General features: G+C 42.4%; 1 protein-coding gene across 1 annotated transcript in view; it reads left to right on the top strand.

Moving 5' to 3' along the window:
* The first annotated feature begins 5,497 nt into the window (after positions 1-5,497).
* The window catches only part of TGFBR2 (transforming growth factor beta receptor 2), an 89,391-nt gene continuing 71,119 nt past the window's right edge, over positions 5,498-23,769 (top strand). The window contains exon 1 of the mRNA XM_028107073.2: positions 5,498-5,866. Within this exon, the coding sequence (XP_027962874.1) occupies positions 5,773-5,866 (94 nt within the window). The 5' untranslated portion in view covers positions 5,498-5,772. The remainder of the gene's footprint in view (positions 5,867-23,769) is intronic.

Consider the following 23,769-nt stretch of genomic DNA (forward strand, 5'->3'; position numbering starts at 1 on the left):
TGGAGGATCAAATGCTGGTGGAATGCATAAATGGATGGATGGTGGGTTGAAATTCTATCCTGAAGGCAATGGGAAGCCGTTGGATAATTTTAAATGTGATTGTTATTCTTGTGCTTTTGGAGGGGAATATTTGGTCACAGTGGAGAATGTAGTGGGATGTGGTAAAACTGGAGAGGCAAGCAGATGAAGAAACTGAAGGAATCCTCCATGAAGTAACAAGAGACAGAACCAAAACATGTCGGTGGTGGGATGAGCACAGCACAGACTCAAAAAATATATAGAAAGTGAATAGATAAACCCCAATGCCTACTTTTTCGGGAGGCTAAAATAGAAGCAAACTCTTAGCTGATTTTTAGTGTTTCTGGATTGAGTTACCCAGTGGAGATTGAGCCATTTCTGGATATGGGGAATGTACCAAGGGGACATCCATTTTGGAGTCCGATTTTAGAATAATGAGTGTGTGCAATGCCAGTGAAACATCCATGAAGAGTCGAGTAGGCGATCGGAATAATGGTAACCTTGGTAAGTAATTAGAGCTTGATGATTAGATTTGGAGATCATCAAGTATCAGCGCAGCCATAGAAATAGATGTGCTCCCAGGAAGAATGAGAGGGGAAGAGAGCAGAATTGGTAAGGACTAGCGTCTAACCAGTGAGTGGAGGAAAATAAACCTGTTGAGATATTGAGAAGGAATGGCTGGACAAGCAAGCAGGAAGTGGGGTGTACTAGTCTCCTAGTGCTGCCATAACAAAATACCACAGACTGGGTGGCTTAAACAACAGAAATTTATTTCTCACAGTTCTGGAGGCTGGAAGTTCAAGATCAAGGTGTTGGTGGTTTGGTTTCTCCTGAGGCCTCTCTTCTTGGCTTGCAGATGGCTGCCTTCCACTGTGTCCTCACATGGCCTGTTCTCCGTGTGTAACATCTGCTTCCTTGGTATCCCTTTCTCTTCTTGTGATGATATTAGTCACATTGGGTTGGGGCCCTAACCTTTTGAGCTCATTTAACATTCATTACTTCTTTAAAATTCCTATCTTCAAATAGAGTCATATTGTAGGTTAGGGTTTCAACATATGAATTTGGTGGGGGGTATTATTCAGTCCATAACATAGGAAGGCAAAAGCAACATGGAAGTCGAAGAAGAGAGAATGCAAAGGAAGAGAGGTAAGCATGCTAGTAGTATCCAAGGCAATACAGAAAGAGGGCAGGTAAGCCACTGACTGGAACGTGCCCACCGGTTGTACAAGTTGAAGACAAGATGTGAGCTAAGCTAAAGGACTTTCCAGTGAAGAAGTGACTGCCATGGGTTGATTAATGAATAAGAGATGAGGAAGTAGTGATAGTAAAGGGTGGCTCTAATCAACCTTTAGTCACCCAAAATACTGTGGTGATCAGGCTGGTCAGGTGGTTAGGATCAACCCCTTGATTAACTTACTCTATAGAGTGCAGACTCTGGAGCTAGTGACAGGCCTCTGTTTAAACCTGGGCTCTGTCCCTCACTAACTCTGTGACCTTTGCCAACTACTTAATCTTTGTAATCCTCAGTTTCTTCACCCGTAAAGTGAAGCTTAGAATAGTACAGCAAGGACGTGCTCCCAAATGTTAACAAGTGATTATCTTTGGGTGAGAGAGTGAAGGATCTTTATTTTCTGCCTTTGGCTTATCTGTATTTCAGATTTTTTTCTACCTGCAGTTACCATATATTACTTTTGTATTTTAAAACAAAGCTATGTTTTCTCCAAAAGAAACTATCCATGCTTTCTCTAAACCTGTGGTATAATTGCAGGTTTTATTAATATCTGTGAAGAATTGCAAGCAAGGGGATGGATTAGAAACACAGATACTCTCATTTTTTTCCCTTTATCGAAGACAAGAAACATACATTGAGTACAGTTGGGTGCCAATGTAGTTCAAAATTGAAAAAGGAATAATCTATGCTTCTAAGGACCTTACAGTTGGTGGGGTAGGATTCCAGAAACTAATGAATAATTATAATGCACTTCATGTCAGAATGGGATAAACATTAAAAACTAGGTTAAATAAACTAAATGCTCCTCGGGTTCTCCTTGGGAGAGGAGGGATCAGTTTAAGTTGGAGGAATCACAAACTATTTCCTGGAGGAGCTAACCTGTGTATGACTCTGAGGGGGTTGGGGGTGACCCTCACACATTCATTATTGTCTCAGTGTTCATCGGTCTGCTTCACAATAGAAGGAAAATTGGTCAAGAGCTAAGAGCTGAGAATGCAGAATGCTTGATTTATATGGAGAGGAGTCTCCCTGTCAACTGCTTTGGTTGTGAGTAACCTCAACAGCTGCATGTCAAGAAGTTCAGGGGAGTAGAAAGTTCTTGCCTCATCACAACTGGAAAATGCAGGGCTTAAATTAACTACATTTTGATTCAGTCCAATTGTTCTGTGTGTGCGTGCGTGTGTGTGTGTGTGTGTGTGTTCAGAGTTCGTAAAACTGGAAATATGGAGACACTCAAGCTGTTTAACTTCGGTTCGACTTGGTTTTTATTGTTTTTCAACTTGGTAAGGGCCTAAAAATTACTCTCTCTTTTTTTTTTTTAAGTCCTGAGTTGAGCTTTTAATTTTTGTTTCTATCTGCAAATGGCCCAATTTTTGCATATGTATTTTAGCTGAAAATTATACTGAATCAAATATACAACTCTGTGTGAAAACAATGTTTTAATGGAGAGTATCAGACTTCTCTTTCAGCAAGAATCCCTAAAGAAAGGTCATATTGACAAATTTTTAAGATCGCCAAATTGCAATATGTGTGAGTTTACACGTCTCTGATTTCATTGTGACGGCTTCTAAAGGATGAGTTTGCACTTGGCAGTGCTGACTTCAGACTCTCAATTTCACAGGAGATTGGGGATTAAATCAGAAATGTGAAAGGCAAACAAAATTAAAATCAACATTCGTGATACATGATGACAAAGACCACCAGTTAAATACTCCACCATGGAACTGAATATCTCAAACCTGGCCTCTAACAGTGAAAAACATCTGTCTTTGCAATAAGTATAGAAAAGAAAGCCTTTGGAATCCCTTGGGCATTTTTATTTGCCTCTTAGTGTGTTTTGGTGAGTAAGGAAGTATATGTATACTGCCCAGAGGAACTTGGGCAAATTTAGAAAAAAAGAAAAAAGAAAAAAACCCACACACTTCTCCTTTTTAAAGAAAAGGAAGTAATAGTGACATCACCCTCAGCTAAAATCTAGCCTGTTTACATCTCAATTTAGTAGGTAATAGAATGCCTTCTCCAGAGTTATGAAATAGCGAGGAGGATGAAGTCCAATTTTCTTCTGAATCTTTATTACCTCATTCTTTCCTTCATCCAACAGGTATTTTTTAAACACCTATTATGTGCTAGGTACTAAAGGTACAACAGTGAGTGGAGGGGAACAAATTTAATCCCTGTCCTCAGAAACTCTGGACTTGGGTGGGGGAGAGGAATAGAAGTGAAAGAATGACACAGAATCAGCATAAAACCACAGCTGTAGTAAGTGCTAAAAATGAGAAACATAAGGTACCAAGTGAACCTATAATGAAAGATCTATTCAGGGAGGTCAGGGAAAGCTTGCCCATCCAGGAAGTTAGGATTGATCCAGGCAAGACCAGGGGTTGGCTGGATGAAGAGCAAAAGAAGGAGAGAGAAAGGGAAGGGTGCCCTGGGGAAGGCTCTGGGCAGGAGGAATAGTGGGTATGCTCTATGCATTTCGAGAAGGCTCCCAGCAGGAGAGGAAGAGAGGCCCAATGAAAGGTTACCAGAGAGGAAGGGCATTGAAGGATTTGGTTTCTAACCTCTATCTCAAGAGCTGTGGGAAGCCATTGAATGAATTTAATCAGAGGGCTGGTATAATTAGGTTTACATTCTGAAAAATGGCTCTGAGTTGAGAAATTGTGTGACAGGGCCCAGAACGGCCCTGACTGGGGATGGGTGGTTGGGAGACCCCCGCCCTAGGGATGGCAGTGGTACAGGTGGCGTGGCAATGGAGGAAATGGCAAGAAGCAGATTTTGAACACAACTCTCCTCCATGGCTAAAGTGGCCCCCGCTTTGGCAAGGCTATTTGGTAAGCAAGAAGATGCCCAGAGCTCCTGATGTCCCTGTCCTTCTGGCATCCTGAACACAAGAGCTGGGAAGCAGTCTTTTCCTAAGAAACATTCAGAGGCAGCCTCAATGTTGGGGGGACCAGTGGTGAGGAGACTTAAAGTTTCGAGATCAAGCAAATGAACCTTTAGATTGACAGGGAAGTTTTCTCCAGTTGGGTTTCCAGGGAGAGCTATTTGCTTTTCTTCCCGGTGAGCCTGGCCACCTGCCTCTGCAAATAATCTCTCATCTCAGATAAAGGAAGTTCATTGTGTAACTTGCTGGAAGATCTCCTGGCCAGCAAACTAGACAGAATCTAAGTCTTTGAGAGTTGGAAGTAAGATGAGCGTATAATTCCTTACCCAACCAAGAAGCATGGGAAACAAAAAGGGGGTTCTTTAATGATTAAACCGCAAAGGTGTACACCAGGATCTTTGAGGGCAAACTTGGTCACCCCAGCAAGAAGGGAGGGTTGAAAGTGTATCCTGCCGTGCTGCCCTTGTTTCCCTTTCCACAGAGGAGAACCTAAGGACTGTCTCTCTTCACAGGCAGTATTGGAATGCAAACCCCTGGCACTGAGCTGACTCCCAGGCCACTTTTCTATTGACATTTTCTGCCATACTCGCTACATTCTCAACATAAAATATCCCACCACTATCATTCTGTGGCGGCTGCTCATTTCCACTTACTGAAGCACCCCCAAGAAGGGCCAATTCAAAATAGGAGGCAGCACTCAAGAGCTCTCATCACAAATGCCGCAGCTTGGACGTCCTGGATCAGAACCCGCCTTTTCCCAAGATACTCAGGTGGTCCATACGCACAGTACAGTTTGGGAAAAAAAAACTTCGGGACTTGGACCTTCAGTAAGCAAAACATTTTGCAATGTGGCGGTGTGTGTCTATGTAACCGAAACCGAAGTTGGGTGAGGCACTACTTACTATTCGATTTGAAACAAAAATGTGCTCACAGCTCTGCTTTCAGCATCACCCCCCCCCCCCCCCCCCGTGGGCTCAGGCACTTGGGAGTTGGAAAACACAATTCGGGAGCACCTGGGAACAATGCAAAGAAGGTTATGGGAGGCGGAAGATGCTCCGTGGGGGTGCTCTGGGAAGCGTATACACTGTGTGTGTTCAGCTCCCTTCTGAAACGCGTGCCCTCAGTCACGCCGGGGTAAATACTTGGAGCCAGGAACTCCTGAGGGCGGTGGGGGCAGCTGAAAGTTTGCCAAAGCCCTCGGAGGGGCCGGTCTCGGGGACATGATTGGCAGTCAGGAGAGAGAGGAGGGCTGGAAGCCGAGTGGAGGGAGAAGGCTCTCGGGCGGCGAGAGGTCCTGCCCAGCTGTTGGCGAGGAGTTTCCTGTTTCCCCCGCGGCGCCCGGGTGAAGTTGAGTGAGTCACTCGCGCGCACCGACCGAAGACACCCCCGCGCGCGCGCTCGCCAGGGGCAGGAGCCGGCCTCCTGCGCAGCTCCCCTCGGCCGCCGGGGGCCTCCCCGCGCCCCGCCGGCCTCTAGGCCCCCTCCCGGCTGGCGAGCGGCGCCACATCTGGCCCGCGCATCTGCCCGGCCGGCCGGCGCGGGGTCCCGAGAGGGCGCGGCGCGGAGGCGCAGCCGGGGCTCCGGGAGGCGCCGTCCGCTGCGCTCGGGGCTCGGTCTATGACGAGCGGCGGGGGCTGCCATGGGTCGGGGGCTGCTCAGGGGCCTGTGGCCGCTGCACATCGTCCTGTGGACGCGCATCGCCAGCACGATCCCGCCGCAAGTTCAGAAGTCGGGTGAGTGGCCCCCAGGCGGGCTTGGCGGGGCGCCGGGGGTCCCCGCTGCGCTTGACAGTCGGCCCCCGGCGCTCCCCCGGCGCTCGGGCGGAAACGGGAAAGTTCCCTCGGCGGCACCCACGCAGTCCGGCTCCCCGAGGCGCCGGGGTGTGAGTTTCTCTTTCAAAAGAGGAGGAAAGTTAAAGGGGAAGGGGCGCGGGGCACGTCGGGCCCCCTTTGTGCGGGCAGGAAAGGCGTTGTGCCGGCCGCGTTCGAGGCGAGCCCCCACCCCCGGAAAGGGAAGTTTGAGAAGTTGCTTGGGCATCTGAAGGAGGCTGTGGAGCCGCGGCCCGGAGCGGAGGCCGCCGAGGCCGCCAAAGCAGCTGGCGCACCTGGGGTCGCCGCGGCCCGGGGCGATGCTGCGTGCCCACCCAGGTCTCGGCCAGCCACCCCCTTCAGTGGCCAGTGATTCCAGCCTTGGCTCCCGGAAGGCGCCGCACGTTCCCTCAGGCCGGCTTCTTGGCCGGGAGTCACCGTATGAAAGTTTCAAGGAACCAGGCAATTTCCAAAAGAAAGTTATCTGGCTCCACCGATGGCTGGGCGTGGGTGGGGTAGGGAGCGGGGATTGTCAGGTGGCAGGCGGGGAATTATTAACTCGGTGCCTACTAGGTGCTAGGTGCTGGGTGCTGGAGATGTTGCCTGGAGCGAGATAGCCCTGCCTTCCCGGAGGTGATGGTTCTCTGCAAGTGTCCTTTGAGGGAAACGGAAAAGTTAAATGCGTAACTGTCCCTGAGCTCCCCACTCGGGGACGTTTTCGGAGGTGAAAAATGCAGGAATTGAGTTCTTAATTATTTGTTATGGAAAGTACCGAACCCCGGAGACCTTAAAAGTTACAATTTTTTGGCAGCAGTGATCCACATAACTGCGTATCTGCAGCTGAGGTCTGGGTGAACTGAGTACTTGGACCTTGAGGGCCTCAGCTTCCTCATCTGTAAAATGTTTAGATTTGGATAACTTACATCCCCTTCATCTGTGACATCTTGTCGCTCTCTTCCCCCATTGGTGACTTGGAGATGCCCTGATAGCCCACATCACCCTGAGGCACTCGCTTTATTTACCAAGGGCCAGGGGCAGACTTACCTTTAGGTTTGTCTAGAAGTAATAAGCACCAGGTTCTAAATGGTACGTTTCAGAGTATTTGAAGTGGATTGAGAACTTTTTAAAATGGTATTTCTTATTGAAGGTGGCACGGAGATGGGAGTTTTGAATGGAATGAGGAAGAAGCACTGTTGTAAACAAAAAATCCTAACCCAGATTTGAGTTTAATAAAGTCCTAGTGTCTCTTTTTTGGATGTTTTCCTACGTTGCAGTACCAGCATGTTCAAGTGTCTCTGATTATACTCCCAGACACTTAAAAACTGAGTTATATGTTGCTAATAAAGATTTTAAATGGCATCCTTAATTTTCTGAGCATGTTAAAAATCATTAAAACTTTTGTTTCAGATTACGAAAGAAGGAAATCAGCACACCCTGATTTCGTTAGATTTTGTTTACAAGGATAAGATTTATGCATTTTCAAATTCCAGACTCAGTAGTTCATGAGTCAGTTTCATTTCATCTATATACGCATTTCTAAACAATTAACTTAAAAGCCTAGTGGCTTTTTATTTGGGCTTTTGAACAGTTTTTAAAAACCCACAGATTTCATATTTTGACGGAATTAAAGTTTCCAAATTTGAACTAAGGAATCATTTTGGAATTTGCATTCATTTGAAATTAAATTTTCAAAGACCCTGGAAGGTTGAAGTTAGCTATAATGAAAACGAGAAACCTACTTCCATTTCCATTTTAATTTTCCATGTAAGTAAGCGGTTTCAGGATTTTTCTAAAATAACTGGTAAACCATCAAGACATTTTTCAAAATACCTTACTGTGTGATAAGATATGAGGAAATGAGATGGCTAACAGTGTCCTATTAGGCCGCCTAAAAAAGTCCATCTTCTGTTCAGTAGACTGATAAGCGGGCAAAGGATTTCAGTATAAGAACAAACTTCACTAAGAAGGTTTTGTAGATCCACCCTTCCTAAATGCCCCAAATTAATTACTCTTTAGGGGGAAATCTTAAATGTCAGAAAACTCTTCAGATCTGAAAAATGTGACTGTTACTTTTCAAATACCTAACAAGGGATTTCTGTTGAGGACTCAGTGTTGGTAAAAGTGTCATACAGATAAACTTCTTAACCTAAAATCATGTTAATGATGTACTTATTTTTGTCAAGGTCGGAGACTAGAGATCACTAGGCCCAGAATTTGATCTTTGGTCTGTTGCTTTTCAGAAAACACATTTTTACCCTCTCGGCCACTTCCTTTAATAACATCTTATTTTTCACCAGTTATGGTCTATACAAAATTCTCATCCTATTTTGTATTTATTGCCTTTTTTCAAGGTAGCACCCCATGGTGATGAGTCCTCATTATTGTCTGTGTAGCTACCTTAACTGCTACATGGTTTCCATTTTAGTTTGCCAATCCTTAGTTATCAACACAACTTTAAAAATTTTTCTTTATTTTTTAACCCCTTTTTCCAATTAAGAATGACATCTCATTGGTGCCATTGTAAAAAGCGGCCATTACTCATTTGTCCTTTTCAGTGTATTTATAGAGCATCTCCTTGTACCAGGCAGGAGGCTCGGACCTGGAGAATGAATGAATAAGACAGTTTAACGTATGGGAGGGTGTTAAAGGCAAAGGCAAGGACATACAGTTTAACCCTGTGTACTTGAAAGCATTAATGAATACTGGTGGTTTATTTTCTAGACCCCTTTTTCAAAAGCCATTTGGTCGTTGAATGCACTTGGAGGGATGCAAGTTGAACGTTTTTTTTCTCAGTCCCTCTGAACCTCTTTCTTTTCATTGATCTGTTCTTTTCTAGGGCCATGTTATAGGCCCCCACTTGGGCCACCCCAGTCCTCCATTCTGTAGCCAGTGTGGTGGACCCAATGTGCCCATCCAGTCTTTCGAGGAGAGGCTTCAAGATACGAGCTTTGGAACGGAGGCCTCCTAGGTTCCAGCCCCACCTTCCATTTACTGGCTGTGTAAGGGGACACAGTCCCCTTCCTTCTCTAACCCCCAAACCCATTTGTAAAATGGGGATTACGGAGTTAGGGTGAAGATTAAATGAAATAATGCTTTGAAGTGCCTAACACAGTGCCTGCAGCATAGTAAGTGCTCAGTAAATACCAGCTTTCATTATTATTATTAACTCCTTAATCAGGCCTCAGTAGGTCCTCCATGACCTGGTTGCCTTTTGATTCTGAGACTTCACATCCCACCAAGGCTCACACTTTCCAGTTGTATCCTTGTCATCCTGCATACACATTCCCTGAGCAGTTTAGGCCTTTTAGGGCCTTTGTTCAAGCTGCTATCTGTCTGGAACTCCTTACCCAAATAATTTTCCCTGTCTTTCAGACTTAACTCAAGTGTCATCTGCTTAAGGAAACCTGTTTAAATGCCCCGGGGTTGAGCTGAACATGCCCTCCTGGGGACAGACCTCTCTCTTATCTCATAACAATAGCCAAAATTATATCTTTATGTAACTCCCTTGCCAATCAAACCTCTCAAAGGCAGGGGGTGTATCTTGTTAATTTCTCCACATCCAGTGTCCCCAGAAGGACCTGACACATCACCTAGCACCCAGGAAATGTTGAGCTGAGCTGCTGGTACAATCCGGGGGAGGCATTTTAACAACCAGGCAGTCCCTGTTTATTGGGAGTTTGCTCTGAATGGTAAAATCTTCCTTTTAGTTGGAATAGTTTTGGCTCTGAAATAAGTGGGCAGTTTGGCTGTTTTTATAGTATGGAATTGATGGTTTTTTTCTTATTATTCTGATGAGATATGGAAAAAGATGCTTCAGTTTCTCACAAACATGATGGAAAGTTCTCGTCCAGTCCCTTTAGTTATACATTTTGAACTGGTGTAAGGCATTCTAAGCCATTCCAAAACTTTAGGGTTTCACCAAAGAAAATTTCCAGTAAATACTGAATTCTCTCTCTCTCTCTTTTTTTTTCTCTAGAAGGTTGTCGAAAGGAGACTTTCGTTAAAAATGAAGTGCTGAAATCTAAATTTAGCTTTTAAGTTTCTTTTTTCATCAGGGCTTGATGTTTTGGTTTATAAGCGGTGAAGCAGAGTTGGTCGAAGGGAAGTGTGGGCCTGTAGCAGCCTCTGTCTGCTGCAGAGCAGTGTGGATATTACCTAGGTCTGATGCAAACCACCAAAACAGTTTAAAATAGGGTGCAGAGGAAACATACTTCCTGGCTAGAGCATGGCATTATTTAGCCAATTTCCACATAAAAGCATAACTCTGCCACCTTGTTAGCTTCTGCCCTCCAGCTCCTCATGTGTAGCTTCAGCCGAATTAACACATGATTTTCAGTGGAAATGACTTAGCAGAGACGCATTAGTAGTTAAGAATGCTCAATACTTATTTTGTGCTCCCTCTTTTTCATGTCATGTTTTGCTCCCCAGGTACTTGTTGCTTCTGACTGAGGCAATAACGATGATTCTCCTTCCTTGCCTGGCATGTCAGAGGGTTTAGAACGCTGAGCAGGCACATTGGCTCATCCCAAGGAGAAGTGGGGAGAAGGGAAACTAACATTAGAAAATCTGCTCTGAGGCAGCTGCTTGACATGACTTATCTAATTTAATCTTCAAAAGAAGCCCACAAGATAAGTTTTATTATCTTTATTTATAAATGGGGAAGATGGAGTCTGCTCAAGGTCGCTTGAGGTTTGCCTGTGTGTGTGTGTGTGTGCGTTCTCAGCTTGCCCTGCTTGCATTCTGCTAGGCTCTTTTACATAGTGGATCTGTGAGTACATATGTTGAGATGGAAGTTAGGGAAGGGGTAAAGAGTCATCGTGTTTGAGAAGGGGAAACTTACTATCTGATACCATCAATTCAGTGCTCCTGATTTCACGATTTGCTTGGCTTGCGTGATCTGCCTCCTTCCTGACTATCTCTGTACCTTAGAAAATCAAGATAAGACCATCTCTTTATGAGGAAACTCTGCTCTTCCTAGTCTTATCATGGAGTCCTGGTGGTGGGACCCACCTCATGTGACCCATGGTTCGATCGCTTACAGCAGTTGGACAAGCACCATTTTCAAAGCTGTGTACTGTACACCCCCAGATTCCAGGCACGTAGGACCAGCATGCGTGTACAGGCCTCAAACAACTGTTGGTTGAGGGCAGAAAGAACAGAATTTATCGAACATAACAAAGGCGGATGATTTGACTCTTGAGGTCCCACTAATTTGAAAACTGGTATGTGGTTAAAGGTTCTTCTCCTCATGGTCGGATCTAGCCTTTTACTTGCTATGATCAGCTTTTTAGGTCTTGGCACTCAACATGAAGCAACTGCCTCCTTAGATGTAGTCAACTCAGGATCTCCCCCTTAGGCTTTCAGGGGTTCCCTAGCATCTTTGTTTTGTTTACAGGGCTGGAGCTTAGTTCATTAGAATGGGTTTAGCTGCAGAGTAAGTGCCCGTGATTCCTGAGGATGTAGGTGGGAAAGACTGTCTGCTGTCAAGACATGTAGCTCGCTCTCTCTCTCTCTTTCTTCCTTTCTTTTTCCTTTTTTTTTTTTAAGATTTTATTTATTTATTTGACAGAGAGACACAGCGAGAGAGGGAACAACACAAGCAGGGGCAGAGAGAGAGGGAGAAGCAGGCTTCCCGCCGAGCAGGGAGCCCGATGCGGGGCTCGATCCCAGGACCCTGGGATCATGACCTGAGCCGGAGGCAGACGCTTAACGACTGAGCCACCCAGGTGCCCCTTTTTTCCCTGTTTTTCCTTTCCTTCCTTCCCTTCCTTCTGTCCTTTTCTTTTCTTTTCGTTTGCTTTCTTTTCTTTCTACTTACATGATGAGATCCCCCCCCAATTTTTTTCAGCTCAATTAAAATGTAGGCCTAGTATATGGGCAAAAGGGGCCTCTGCCCTGGGTCTTAGAGGGCACTGCCTTTGGTCTTCTAAAGTCAGACCCCTGTCCATGGGGTGAGAAGACTCTGGGCCTCTGAGTCCAAACCCTTCCCTTTTTTAGATCACATTTCAGGTACCTGGGAACAGCACTCCACTGTCCAAATAGCTCTGGGTTAGTTTTTACAGACTGTATGGACCCTTAGTTACCTCTTGGTGAGGGCCTTTATAGCCACTAGTCTGTGCATCTAAGGGGTGGCTAAGGGGGAGCTGTAGCTTTGGAGAGTGTGTGCAGGGATGTGTTACAACTTGGGTGTCCATGCATATCTTACAAGGCCCCACTTGATACAGGATGGAGCAGGCACTGGAAAGAGGAAGGTGTATTATTGGCCAGGCCTGGGACAATGTTTACCCAAAACACCGAATTCCAGAAAGGGACTTGAATAGTTCAAGAGTTTTACAATTATACTTGGTCTTCCAAAGTATTATGAAGATACATTTGTTAGTCAGGGTAGGACAAAACCTATTTTATGCGACAGTTTCTCCACTTAATTTATAACTTCCGATATTTTGATCTATGGTACGTGGGCCTTCATTTGTCTTTACCCTGGGTCTTCCGATGCCATTCCTTTGCAGAGGTGTGGGGCACCAGATTGGTTTTTGTTGATTGTATTACGTTCTCCCTGGAGAGACTGGTCATTAATGAAAAAGCTAAGACTGTTTGTGATCATAATGTTGCATCTTCTTTGTGAAATTCAGTTTTTCATAGTCTGTATTTTCTTGAAGGAAACCTTAGTTCTATTAATTTGACTTGTTCTGTCTGCTGTTTTCACTTACACACTTTTTTTTAAAGATTTCCCAATGCTGTAATGGCATTTCCTCCATGTATTAGGAACACTAGGGCAAGGTGAAACTTCTCTGGATTTTTTTTTCTACTATTGTAAATATTTATTTGAGTGATCCATAGCCTTCTCAAGCCTCTGTAAGGAAAACAAGAACATTAGAACAGTGTTAAGAAGTAAAAAGCCCTTCTGACACTATAAAAGGTATAGAATTGTCAAAACTATACATTTTAGAGAGCCAGGGAGTTGGCAGAACAAACATGAATGTTTCAAAGGAAAATATGGGGTCAGGTGCATACTTTGAGCATATGCCACAGCAGGTCTTATCTGTGAAAGCTGTAAATCATTACAGAGGATTCACTAACTTTGGAGGAAACTCACTCTGCTGCTTTGTGGATGACTACTAGTCATCCTAAAACTCTGTGAAACTTTTCTACATAGGGAAATTGAATTGGCCTCCTGTTCCCTGTGAGTGGCGTCCCTCTCTTGAGGAAGCAGTATTCATGAGCCTTCTTGGACTGGTTTCCCAATAATGTATGGAGCCCACTTACTGAGATCTTGCTACTGCTTGGATCATGCTGAGCACTACATCTCTATTAGTTAATCTTCAAAACAACTACCTCATGGAGGTAGATTTTATAATACTCATTATAAGTCCTTTGGAGTTTAGATAACTTAGCAAAGGCTACCCACTTAGCAAATGATTATGCTGGGTTTGGAACCCGGATGGTCTGGTCTAGGGACCTGGCCTCTAATTGTTATATTATATACAATACTGAGACTAAGCCACTTCAATTGACATACTGTTCTCTATTGTAGCATGGGTGATGGGGGAACATAGGGGTTAAGAAAACTAATGGTAATATCCAACAGATTTCTAATGCTTTAATGTTTTTCATTTATTATCCCATTTAATTTCTTTAGCTAAATAAAATAACATTTGATTCATACACCAGGTAATCAAACATCATGCCTGTCTTGTGACCTCAATGGGAAAATGCAATATATATATCAGCTGATGAATCATGGAGTATTTATGCCATCAAGGAGTTTTTAGGTATTCCGAACAAAACCGGCCCTTTAATTGGAAGGATTGGGGGAATTCAAGGATGCATATAAATACGTGGGGGATATATATGGTATGCCAAGGTGGATGCACCATGAGGTGAATGGAATGTAACTTTCAAGGCTTATCCCTGGTATAGATCCATCTCCTGGTCATGGAAGGGAGACTGGCAGTGTGCTTAGTGAGTGTCAGTCAAGTCCAAGAATATTTAAGAAATCATGCAGTGCCTTGAATATTATAGCTCACCATATAAAAGAAACTTGATAGAGGTTTTCCCAAATTTAGAGACACTTCAGAGCATTTTTAGGATATCACTTAAAATGAATGATGAAGCTGAAACTCTTTCCAGACTATTCAAAAATAAATTACAAATTCTGATCAACAGTTCTAGAGGAAAGACTGAATTATTTTTCTATTCTCTCTATAGAGAATGTTATAAAATATCATTGGAAGAGGTGATCAAAGAGTATGCAATCAAAAAAGATAGTAAACATATTTCAGAGGTATGTCAGGCAGTTAATTGACAAAAATAATTTTTTCTTTTGAAAGTTTATGTTTGTGGTATTTGTAGCTTTTTAAAATTTGCAATTTGTAAGATGACATTTTAAATTCTAAATATTCACTTTCATACCTAAATTTCTATTCTTTTAATTTTTATATCCTTTTTCTTAAAAAGTGCCCCTGAAATTTAAAAGCTTCAGCTTTCACGAGACCCAACCCTATGCTTAATGGTAGGATTTGCTTGTTGGCCTAGAAAATAAATAAAAATGCCTCCTTCTCTATCCCCCACCCCCGTGCAGAGACTGAAGTCTGCATTGTTACATCATCAAACCCAAACTTTTTTTTCCAGGTTTAACTACACCCTTCGTTATTTTCCTAATTTAGAGGCCCCATGCCAAGTAGAGAAGAAGTTGTAAATATGTAATTATCACAGAACCTTGACCTTGAATGAAACCCAGATCTGACCCTTAGTTTGAGATGAAGACTCTGCCTAGGAGACAGCTGGTGAAGACTAAAATATGTTATACTGGCAACCAAGGTGTCCGAGTGATCTGTCCAAGTCCCTTGGCCCCACTAGTTCTCATTTTTTTCTAGGTACAGTGGCAAGAATTGGACTAGATGAGGTTTTCAATTTTTTCTGTCCTGAAATGTTTCATTTTGTAACTTAGTGGAGAAAACCTTTGAGGTTGACTGAAAAACATAATCCTTAACTAATCGAAGTAGAAAACTCAAAAGTCATAACAGGTCAGAAGAGACACATACCGCAAACATCCACTTGGAGTTTGTTGGAGATGACTACTATTGAAAAAGAAAAAGAAACCATGGTTATTTTGAAAATTTCCTGGTACAGGTGCCTGAGCATACACCATGACTAAATAGCATGTTTACTTGAGCTAGCACTTCTTCCTTGCTGAAGAAAAGGCTTACTTGGTTTTGGTGGTAATACCATTTCTCTTTCGTTAATTATGGTGTTCTCATTCTCCTCTTCGTCTGAATTGGTTGAAGTGTCTGTGAAGGTTTTTCCTGAGGAAGAGAATTATGAAATGATTTGCTATGTCTAGGAAAAGAAAGTCCTAAAGAAGCTCCTATGTTTTCGGGGAAAAGAAAGGAAACTCATCTGATATAATTAGTCTTCTCTGGCTTTTCAAAGACTTATCACCACTTTTCTTAAAATATTCTCAAAAAAGACAGAATTTGCTACAGATTGGCAGATTGCAGACTGCTTTTTTAGGCAGGGGAGTAGCTATGAACCCCATAATTGCATTTCTGTATGGTCTGCCTACACCATTTAGCACAGAGAAGAAATCTTCTAACTATTGCTTTGAATGACTGTCTTGTTACTACATATCACTTTTATGTTTTGTTCTCTAAAACCCATTGTATTGGGGGAAAATGATGATAAAATTTGACCTCAAATGTGTGAAAAGGAAAAACAACAACAACTACAACAACCAGCAGTCACATTTTGCATTCACTATACGGGAATCCCTAAAATTATATTGTTGTAAAATAGTTTCTAACAATCTCAACCCTTCCTGGGCACTCTTTTATTCTTATAGTTCCTATCATAATTAATTATATAATTTTTATTGCCTCTCTCCTCACCTATTTATTCCAAGGAGCCCCAAACCAGCCAGTCTTTTCTTTTTTGCTGTTTTCCGTTTTCCATCATCTCTAGCAAGCCTGCCTGTTCTACCTTCTCTCCCCTTCACGAGTCTCATTTAACATCTACCTATTGTGAGTTATAATATGCACTGAGGTTCAAATCTAGAACTCAAGCATTCTGACCCCAAAACAATGCTTTTGTATCATCCCCTGATAACAGGAGCTGAAGATATTCTAATACCTTGCTACTCAAAGGGTGGTCCAGAGACCAGCAGCATCAGCATCACTGAGAATTACTAGAGATGCAGAATGTTGGGCCTGCTCAGAATCAGCATTTTAACAAGATCCCCAGGTGACTCCTGTACATATGCACTGAAGTTTGAGAAGTGCCGCTCCAATAAGATTAAAGCATTTTCCACACAGGAAGCAAAGAATCTGCAGTGATGGGTGGATCAGATCAGACTTGTTTCTGTCACTGAGGAAGAGAAGGATTCCAGGGAGAGTGGCTTCTAGTTTTCTGAGGGTGTTTTGACTCCTCGCTAGCTATAAGGCCCCTTTTTAACTGTAGGTAACTAACACACTGAAGCTAGCAGCAACAAACGCTCTGACAGCAAGTCAAGTCAATTAGTGAGTTGGTTTCATCCTGTCTGTTTACCCAAAACATCGTCCATGGCTCTTTCCCTTGACCAACAACTGTAGATCCTAGAGATCCGTTTCTCTGCATTTAACACATTTACTCATTAGGCATTTAATCATAGACTGCCTTGACATTTGTAGGCCTTAATTAAGATCTATTATACCTTGGCATTTCTTAAAGTATGTGGCACTGTGCTGTATACAAAGTATGTACCCAATAAATTAATGAATTAATGTCAGATTTTTCAGGACATGGTTCTATTCTTCAGCATTAAAAAAAAAAAAAAATCTTTTGCCTTTAGAAAGTTATTTGGTTGATGCCGAGTGAGAACTCACTGAATTTTCTTGAATCCCTCAACATTTATTTTAGTCTGTTTTCAGAGTGCCACCAATGGCTTTTTCAGTGATTGTTCTTTTATTTACCATAAGGCAATTTTTTGCACCTCAGTTACTTTTGTATTTAAGAATTATTGGTCTCGGGGCACCTGGGTGGCTCAGCCTAACTAAGCGCCTGCCTTCAGCTCAGGTCATGATCCCAGGGTCGTGGGATCGAGCCCCGCATCGGGCTCCCTGCTCGGCGGGAAGCCTGCTTGTCCCTCGCCCATTCCCCCTGCTTGTGTTCCCTCTCTCGCTATGTCTCTTTCTGTCAAATAAATAAAATCTTAAAAAAGAAATAAAATTTAAGAATTATTGGTCTCTGGCAGTTACAACATCAGCTCTCACACCTCTTTCTGATTTTTAAAATAATTTTATTTCCTAATTTTTTTCCTTTTGACATTGTAACTGTACTCGGCAAAAAACAAAACAAACAAAAAACAGAAAAAAAACTGTAGAAACCTGTATCTCATGTTGCTGCCTTCTGCATCAACTCTCATCTTATTCGTCAGAATAACTGTAAATCTTATTACCTAGAACCTCGTAATCAGACAAATTTTTACAACAGGAACCTAGTTACATGAAATGCATAACCATTTGGTTTCGTTTTTACTCTTAAATCATGCTACCACAATGCAAGTCTGAACTCACGTTTCCTGTCCTCTCTGAGAAGCTCATTGGTTTCTGCCCATGGATGCCCTTCGTCATTTTCTGTTTAATACATGTACATGGCCATCAGTTAAATCTTCTCCCCAGACGTCATTTTGAATAGGTGGCTCCTGATAGAAAGCCTTCTATGGATCTTCTCTGTGGAACCTAGGTGATTGATTATATGGCCTTACTTTCTCTTTGAGGTCAGGGGCCGTGTCAGTATCCTTGGTTCCTAAGATGCACTGATGGGTCACAGGACTGGTTTGATGATTACATGCATGAATGCGGCCAGGCCTCTTTCCCATTTCCCTTTCTGTCTTGTGCATGCCTCAGGCCCTGATTCCATTCCAGCTAGGTGTCCTCACACATCCTTTTGCTTTTAGATTTGTAACTGGTGACTGTTCTGCTCCCCCCAATTTTCCTGTTCTCTACCCATGCCCTATAATACCTCCACCATGCTGAAATAATGCCTGAGCAAATGCCATTTCCCCTCTTGGATCTTCAGTTAGTTACCCCAGTCAGATTTCCCTTCTTTTTCCCCTTCACAGCCTCACCAATAAGCCTGGCTTCCACACTCAGGTGGCTTTGACCACCAGGCCACGTGTAGTTGTGCCCCTTATTAGAATGAAAATTCTTTGAGGGAGAATCTTCTGTCTGATTCTTCCCTAGCACTCACTGTGCGTTCTCACTGAAAGATTATTGCTGTTGAGAATTCATTACTTTTAAAGGCCAGGGAAACTGCTTGTAAATCCAAGATGGGATGATAGGATATATATCCTATCATAAATATATATATATGTATTTATATATAAATTTATGTGTGTATATTTTTTTCTAGACTGTTTACCTTCTCACCACCAAGTGCATCATCAGGGGGTTTGTCATTTATAATAAAGCCACCCAGAGGGAACCATGGGCTTGTGGGAAATTTTGAATGATCTGAGGCATGTAAGTTGCTCTTTGCAGGGGAGGTTCCCTCTGCCTTCAGTCTTTAGCTTCTGTGAATTTGGGGGAGCTGCAGTCTGTAGGTGTTAAGGCCTGTTGCTTTTCCATCCGTCACAGACTGCCTTTGATTCATTTATCCTCTTGTGTGTGACTCTTTTGTAGGGGACCCAACATGTTACGACTGTAGGCGCCAGAACAAGTCATAACGTAAATCGTATTATCTGACTCAGAACAATTTTTTGCCACTCCTGCCTTTCATTTTTTGTGAATTGTAGGCTATCTCCTGTCATTGGGATAGTTGGAGAAGGGGCAGTTGAACGAAGGGGTCTTGGTGCAATGGAGAGCGTCTGAAGACACCCTTCTACCTGCCCGAGGGAAGATATCTTCTATTGCAAAGATGACTCCTGGTTTTAACAACAGCTTCCAGACATGGCTGCCGCCTCTCTTCCAGTCGGATTGTCACCCAGGGAGCCCCTCCTCCAGGGAAATTGGAGAGTGACCGCTGACTTCATAACATTACTTAGGCATGGACTAACAGTGCCCTACCTGCTCTATCTAGGGGAAAAAGGACATGAAATAAGAATTTTATGTCTTAATATTCTGTGGCACCTATGGGAAATGGTTGACATAGAATACTTTTAATTTGATGTACTGTTGGTTAGCTTTCAGAACTGCTGAAAGCATTTCTCTTTCAAGATTTTGATGATGCTGTTGGTGAGGATGTTTGTGGCCATTACATAATCACTTATGCAGCACCGTGCAAAGCATTTCGTCAAACTCAAGAGTGTCTCCTGTTACCAGTTTATTAATGAAATACTTATGGTATTTTCAGGGCCAAGGAAGGAACCTAGTTTCTTAATAGCTCCATTTTTGCTTCTTGAATAACTGTTGGAACTACAATTACCTCTGCTCCAAGCTTATTGGCATTGTTCCTTCTCAAGGTATAACTCCTTCTTAAAAGCAATTGACTAAATGTCAGATGTCTGTGTTACTCATGCTCTGCCAGTCAGAACAGTTTTGTTCTTCTGTCTCTATTTTTATTCAGACATTCATCTTTAAGCTCTGGAAAAGGAATCTTCACCTTGACCTCTGATACAATGTACTTTTTATTATGATCAGTACTTTAATAAAATTTATGTTAAAGCAAGTCATGGTGAGCATTTTATAATGTACATAATTGTCAAATCACTGTGTGGTGCACCTGAAGCTAATACAATATCGTATGCCAAGTGTACTTTAATTAATAATGATAATAATAATAATAATAAGAGAGAGTCTTTAGAGGGAGCCCCTGAAAATCTTGGGAAAATCTGATTGATCTGATGTCACTTCTTCCCGTGTTACATGAAGTGACCATGGAGCCCACTTGGCGTTTGTGCTCTCTGAATGGAAGTGCCTTGAAATTAAGAGCAAATGAAGGGGTTGGAGGTGGTAATTGATGATTGTGCTGGTTGAAAGCAGTCATTTGTGTGCCCTTCCTGAGCAGTGACCAGGGCTGCAGTGGAAGGTCCTGATTTTTGTGAATATTTCTGCCCACAGCCCTCTCTGGCACGTATCTCTTGGAAGCACATAAGATGTCCTTTGTTGTTAAAATAGCTGTTAAGTGAATACGAAAAGCATAACAAACATCGTAAAAATCGTCATTTGCCAGCTTGTCCAGGCATAAAAAAAAAAAAAAAAAAAAAAACCTAGTGTCAGTAGGGTGCCCAGGTGGCTCAGTTTTTAAAGCTTCTGCCGTTGTCTCAGGTCATGATCCGAGGCTTCTGGGATCAAGTCCCACATCGGGCTCCCTGCTCCGTGGGAAACCTGCTTCTCCCTCTCCCACTCCCCCTGCTTGTGTTCCTGCTCTCACTGTCTCTCTCTGTCAAATAAATAAATAAAATCTTAAAAAAAAAAAACTAGTGTCAGGAAAACAGAAAAGAGCAGGGATTTCAATGACTTTATTCTTTTTGAGGCTTACGAGGGAAAGAGCATCAGTGGGAAAAAAGTCTAGCATGATAACTTCGAAGAAAACATGTTGACCATATCTGGCTATGATAATTTTTTAATAACCCCTTATGTTAATAGAGTGCTTTATGTAAAACTGTTTCACCTGGATGTCATATTTAATTCTGGAAACAACCCTCTGAGTGGGTATAATTACCCTGTTTTACAGATACTATGGAAATGGAAGCCCAGAAAGATGAAACCATCTAAGGCATTGTAAAGCATCACAAATTTGTGTTTCTGTCATTTTACCATTTTTTGGTCTTTGTGCTCCCTTGCTGCTTAATTTTCCAAGTAAATGTAAGACAAACACTATGGTCCCATTGTGTTTTTATATTTCTGTAGCTAACTTGTAGTAGAGGGGATGGTAGGGTTGACGTCAAGAAACCCTGTTCTTTGCCTCAGAAATCGGAAACCATATTTAGGACGAGAGAATTCCCTCCTTCGAGACACAGTTCTCTGAGGGCTTTGTCGCCCGGTCTTACTAGAGTTCAAGCTATGTAATGAGTCATTTTTCTTTATCTCCTTTTCTTGTGGAGCAGTTTTTCTTTTAAACACTATGCAGTCGGCCTTCTTGAGGGTTATGTCACTCCTGCCAATAGACACAGGTTGCCATTTATAAAAGACTGTAGGCAGTTGCCACAGTCTTGTCGTTTTGCTCTTTGCCAGAGCTTCAAGGTCCTTTACATAATCAGGGAGATGGATGGCTTTACACAGGAAGGGTGTGTCTTCACCATATAGGTCTAGAGGTCAAGTGTTGTCTTTGGCTTCCTTTCCCAGAACTTTTCAAAGATGAATGTTTGAATAAAGATACAGAGAAGAACAAGATTGTTTTGACTGGCAGAACACAAGAAACACAGACATCTAGTATTTATTTAAATTACTTTTATATAAAAGAACTTGTATCTTGAGGAGTAGCAAAGCCTACTTACTTGACTGACATTTTCAAAGGCTGTGCTAAAGAATCACCTTGATTAGCAGAAACTGCATTCTGTTTGCCAGCTACACAAAGCTAACTGATACTCCTGCTAATTTGTTCTATAAAATGTCATTTCCCCCACAACCTAAAAAGAGAAGTTGAGTCATGATGTTGTTTACTCCACTTTGGTTAAGGAAACACGTTAAATGAGCTCCCATATTACATAGTATGGACTTCTTTCTCTTCTTTTCCACCATTATTCATCAGGATGATTTTTCCAGTGGACTCGGGACTAAGGATTGTTCTGATCCTTCCGCCTCTGTGAAAATTTCCTAGAAGAGATCAGCGTCTTTAAGGAATGACTGGGTTCATGAATTTATATGAGAAGTGGAGAGATCTTCTTCAATTAGAATAGGTTGCAGTGTTACCTTTTTATGTACTTCTTGTTTAAAAGGGATGCCATAGTAAATCTTCTAGAAGACTACCTTTTATATAATCCTTTAAAAAATGGTAATTTGTACATACTGTTTCCTGTTAAGGCAGATGTAATTATACTTAGAAAAATACTCAAATTTTGAACATTTCAGAGATGGTCCCTCTTCAGATCTGGTACATGGTGGTGCTCAATATATATCTGTTAAATGGAATAAGATAGAAAAAAAATCAGAGACTAGGAAGAGAAATTAAATTGTAGGACTATATTGACTTAAAAGTTATTTTTTTGTGTTATATCTATTTAGCTTCATGATTTTCTGAACGAAAAGTTTCTCCACAACTGTTAAATCTGATCTAAGGAACTATTTATCTTATTAATTTCATTGGTAGTTTATCTAAAGGGAGATACACTTTCTTACGTTGGACTTTTTTGAAGTCATTATTCGTTTTTGCCATGTGGGGTCAAAGTCCTTTAAAAATTCAGCTTTCTCAGGAAAACTCAGACAGATCTGAGTTTTCTCAGGTCTTCAGACAGATCCTCCTTCAAACTCATTGTGCCCTTGGCGATTGGCAAAGGATTTCCACCCTTTAAAAAGATAGGAATTTGTAAAACTCTTACTAAAAAATTAATCTAAAAATGACCTTCCAGGTAGAATTTGTACAATAGCAACCTAATGCATTGGCGCCAATTATGTTGATGATCTCTGCCTCATCCCAAAACATTACCAGAGTTTGACTCACATAAGAAAATCACTTGGAGAGCACCAGGGTGGCTCAGTCAGTTAAGCGTCTGCCTTCCCTCAGGTCATGATCCCAGGGTCCTGGGATGGAGTCCCACATTGGGTTCCCTCCTCAGCAGGAGTCTGCTTCTCCCTCTCCCTCAGCCCTTCCCCATGCTTGTGCTCTCTCTCTGTCTCTCAAATAAATAAGAAAATCTTGAAAGAAAGAAAGAAAGAAAGAAAGAAAGAAAGAAAGAAAGAGAAAGAGAGAGAGAGAAAGAAAGAAAGAAAGAAAGGAAAGAAAGAAAAGAAAGAAAGAAAGAAAGAAAGAAAGAAAGAAAGAAAGGGAAAGAAAGAAAGAAAGAAAAAGAAAGAAAGAAAAAAATCACTTGGGTTGGGTTTGACTTTACCTGTATACATTGATAAAAATGTTCCGTTATAATGCGGTTTGAGACTTTCCTAGCAGCCAGGCCAAGCTGGGGAACATGGTTTGTAGGACTGCCCCCTTGTTCCTGTTTAGTTCTTTGCTCTATACAGAATAAATCTTTTCCTGGACTGTATTTATTTTTTTTCCTACTTCTGGCTGCACATAAGAATCATCTGGGAAGCTTTTAAAATAATCCAGTGCCTGAGCCAAACCCCCAAAGTTCTGATTCATCCACCCTGGTGTAAAGCCCTAGCATCAATATTGTTTGAAAAGATCCCCAGACGATTCCGTTGTGGAACCCAGGTTGAGAAACGCTGATTGCTGCACATATAGGATTTGAACAGAGAAGTCAGGGTATTCACTTAATGTCCCACAGCAAAACAGTACCATTGATTAGGGTCAAAACGTCCCAACCTCTGACTCTAAATCCAGTATAACAAATAAGAGCAAGACTTTGTTACAAAGTTATGGGAGAATCGAAATCCGTTTCCTTCTGGAAACTCACCAGCACAGTGGGGGTAAATACTCATCTAAAGCCTGTCTCACAGTACAGGTGTTTGAAAATCAAGGCCAGAGGATCTGGAGCACTGTAGGGTGGGTTGCAGGTGGGTGACTTTCCAAAGGAGCCAAGAGTTGACCTGGCTCGGAAAGGCTGGGCACCCCTCCATGGTACCATTCATTGTCCACTCATCAGCAGTTGTGTTTCTGCACTTGCTTCAGGGAAACTGAGGCACAGCTGGGGAGAAGCCTGCTTGGGATGCACGCGCACCAGCCACACAGAGGAGGTGTTCAGCTCTCCTAAGCCACAGTCGATGTGGGCAGTCAGCACACTCTCTGTCTTGGGCCTC

The sequence above is a fragment of the Eumetopias jubatus genome, unplaced genomic scaffold, assembly GCF_037043125.1.
Source record: "Eumetopias jubatus isolate StellerSeaLion01/CBP00866 unplaced genomic scaffold, mEumJub1_p1.0 scaffold_1, whole genome shotgun sequence".
Lineage (NCBI taxonomy): Eukaryota > Metazoa > Chordata > Mammalia > Carnivora > Otariidae > Eumetopias > Eumetopias jubatus.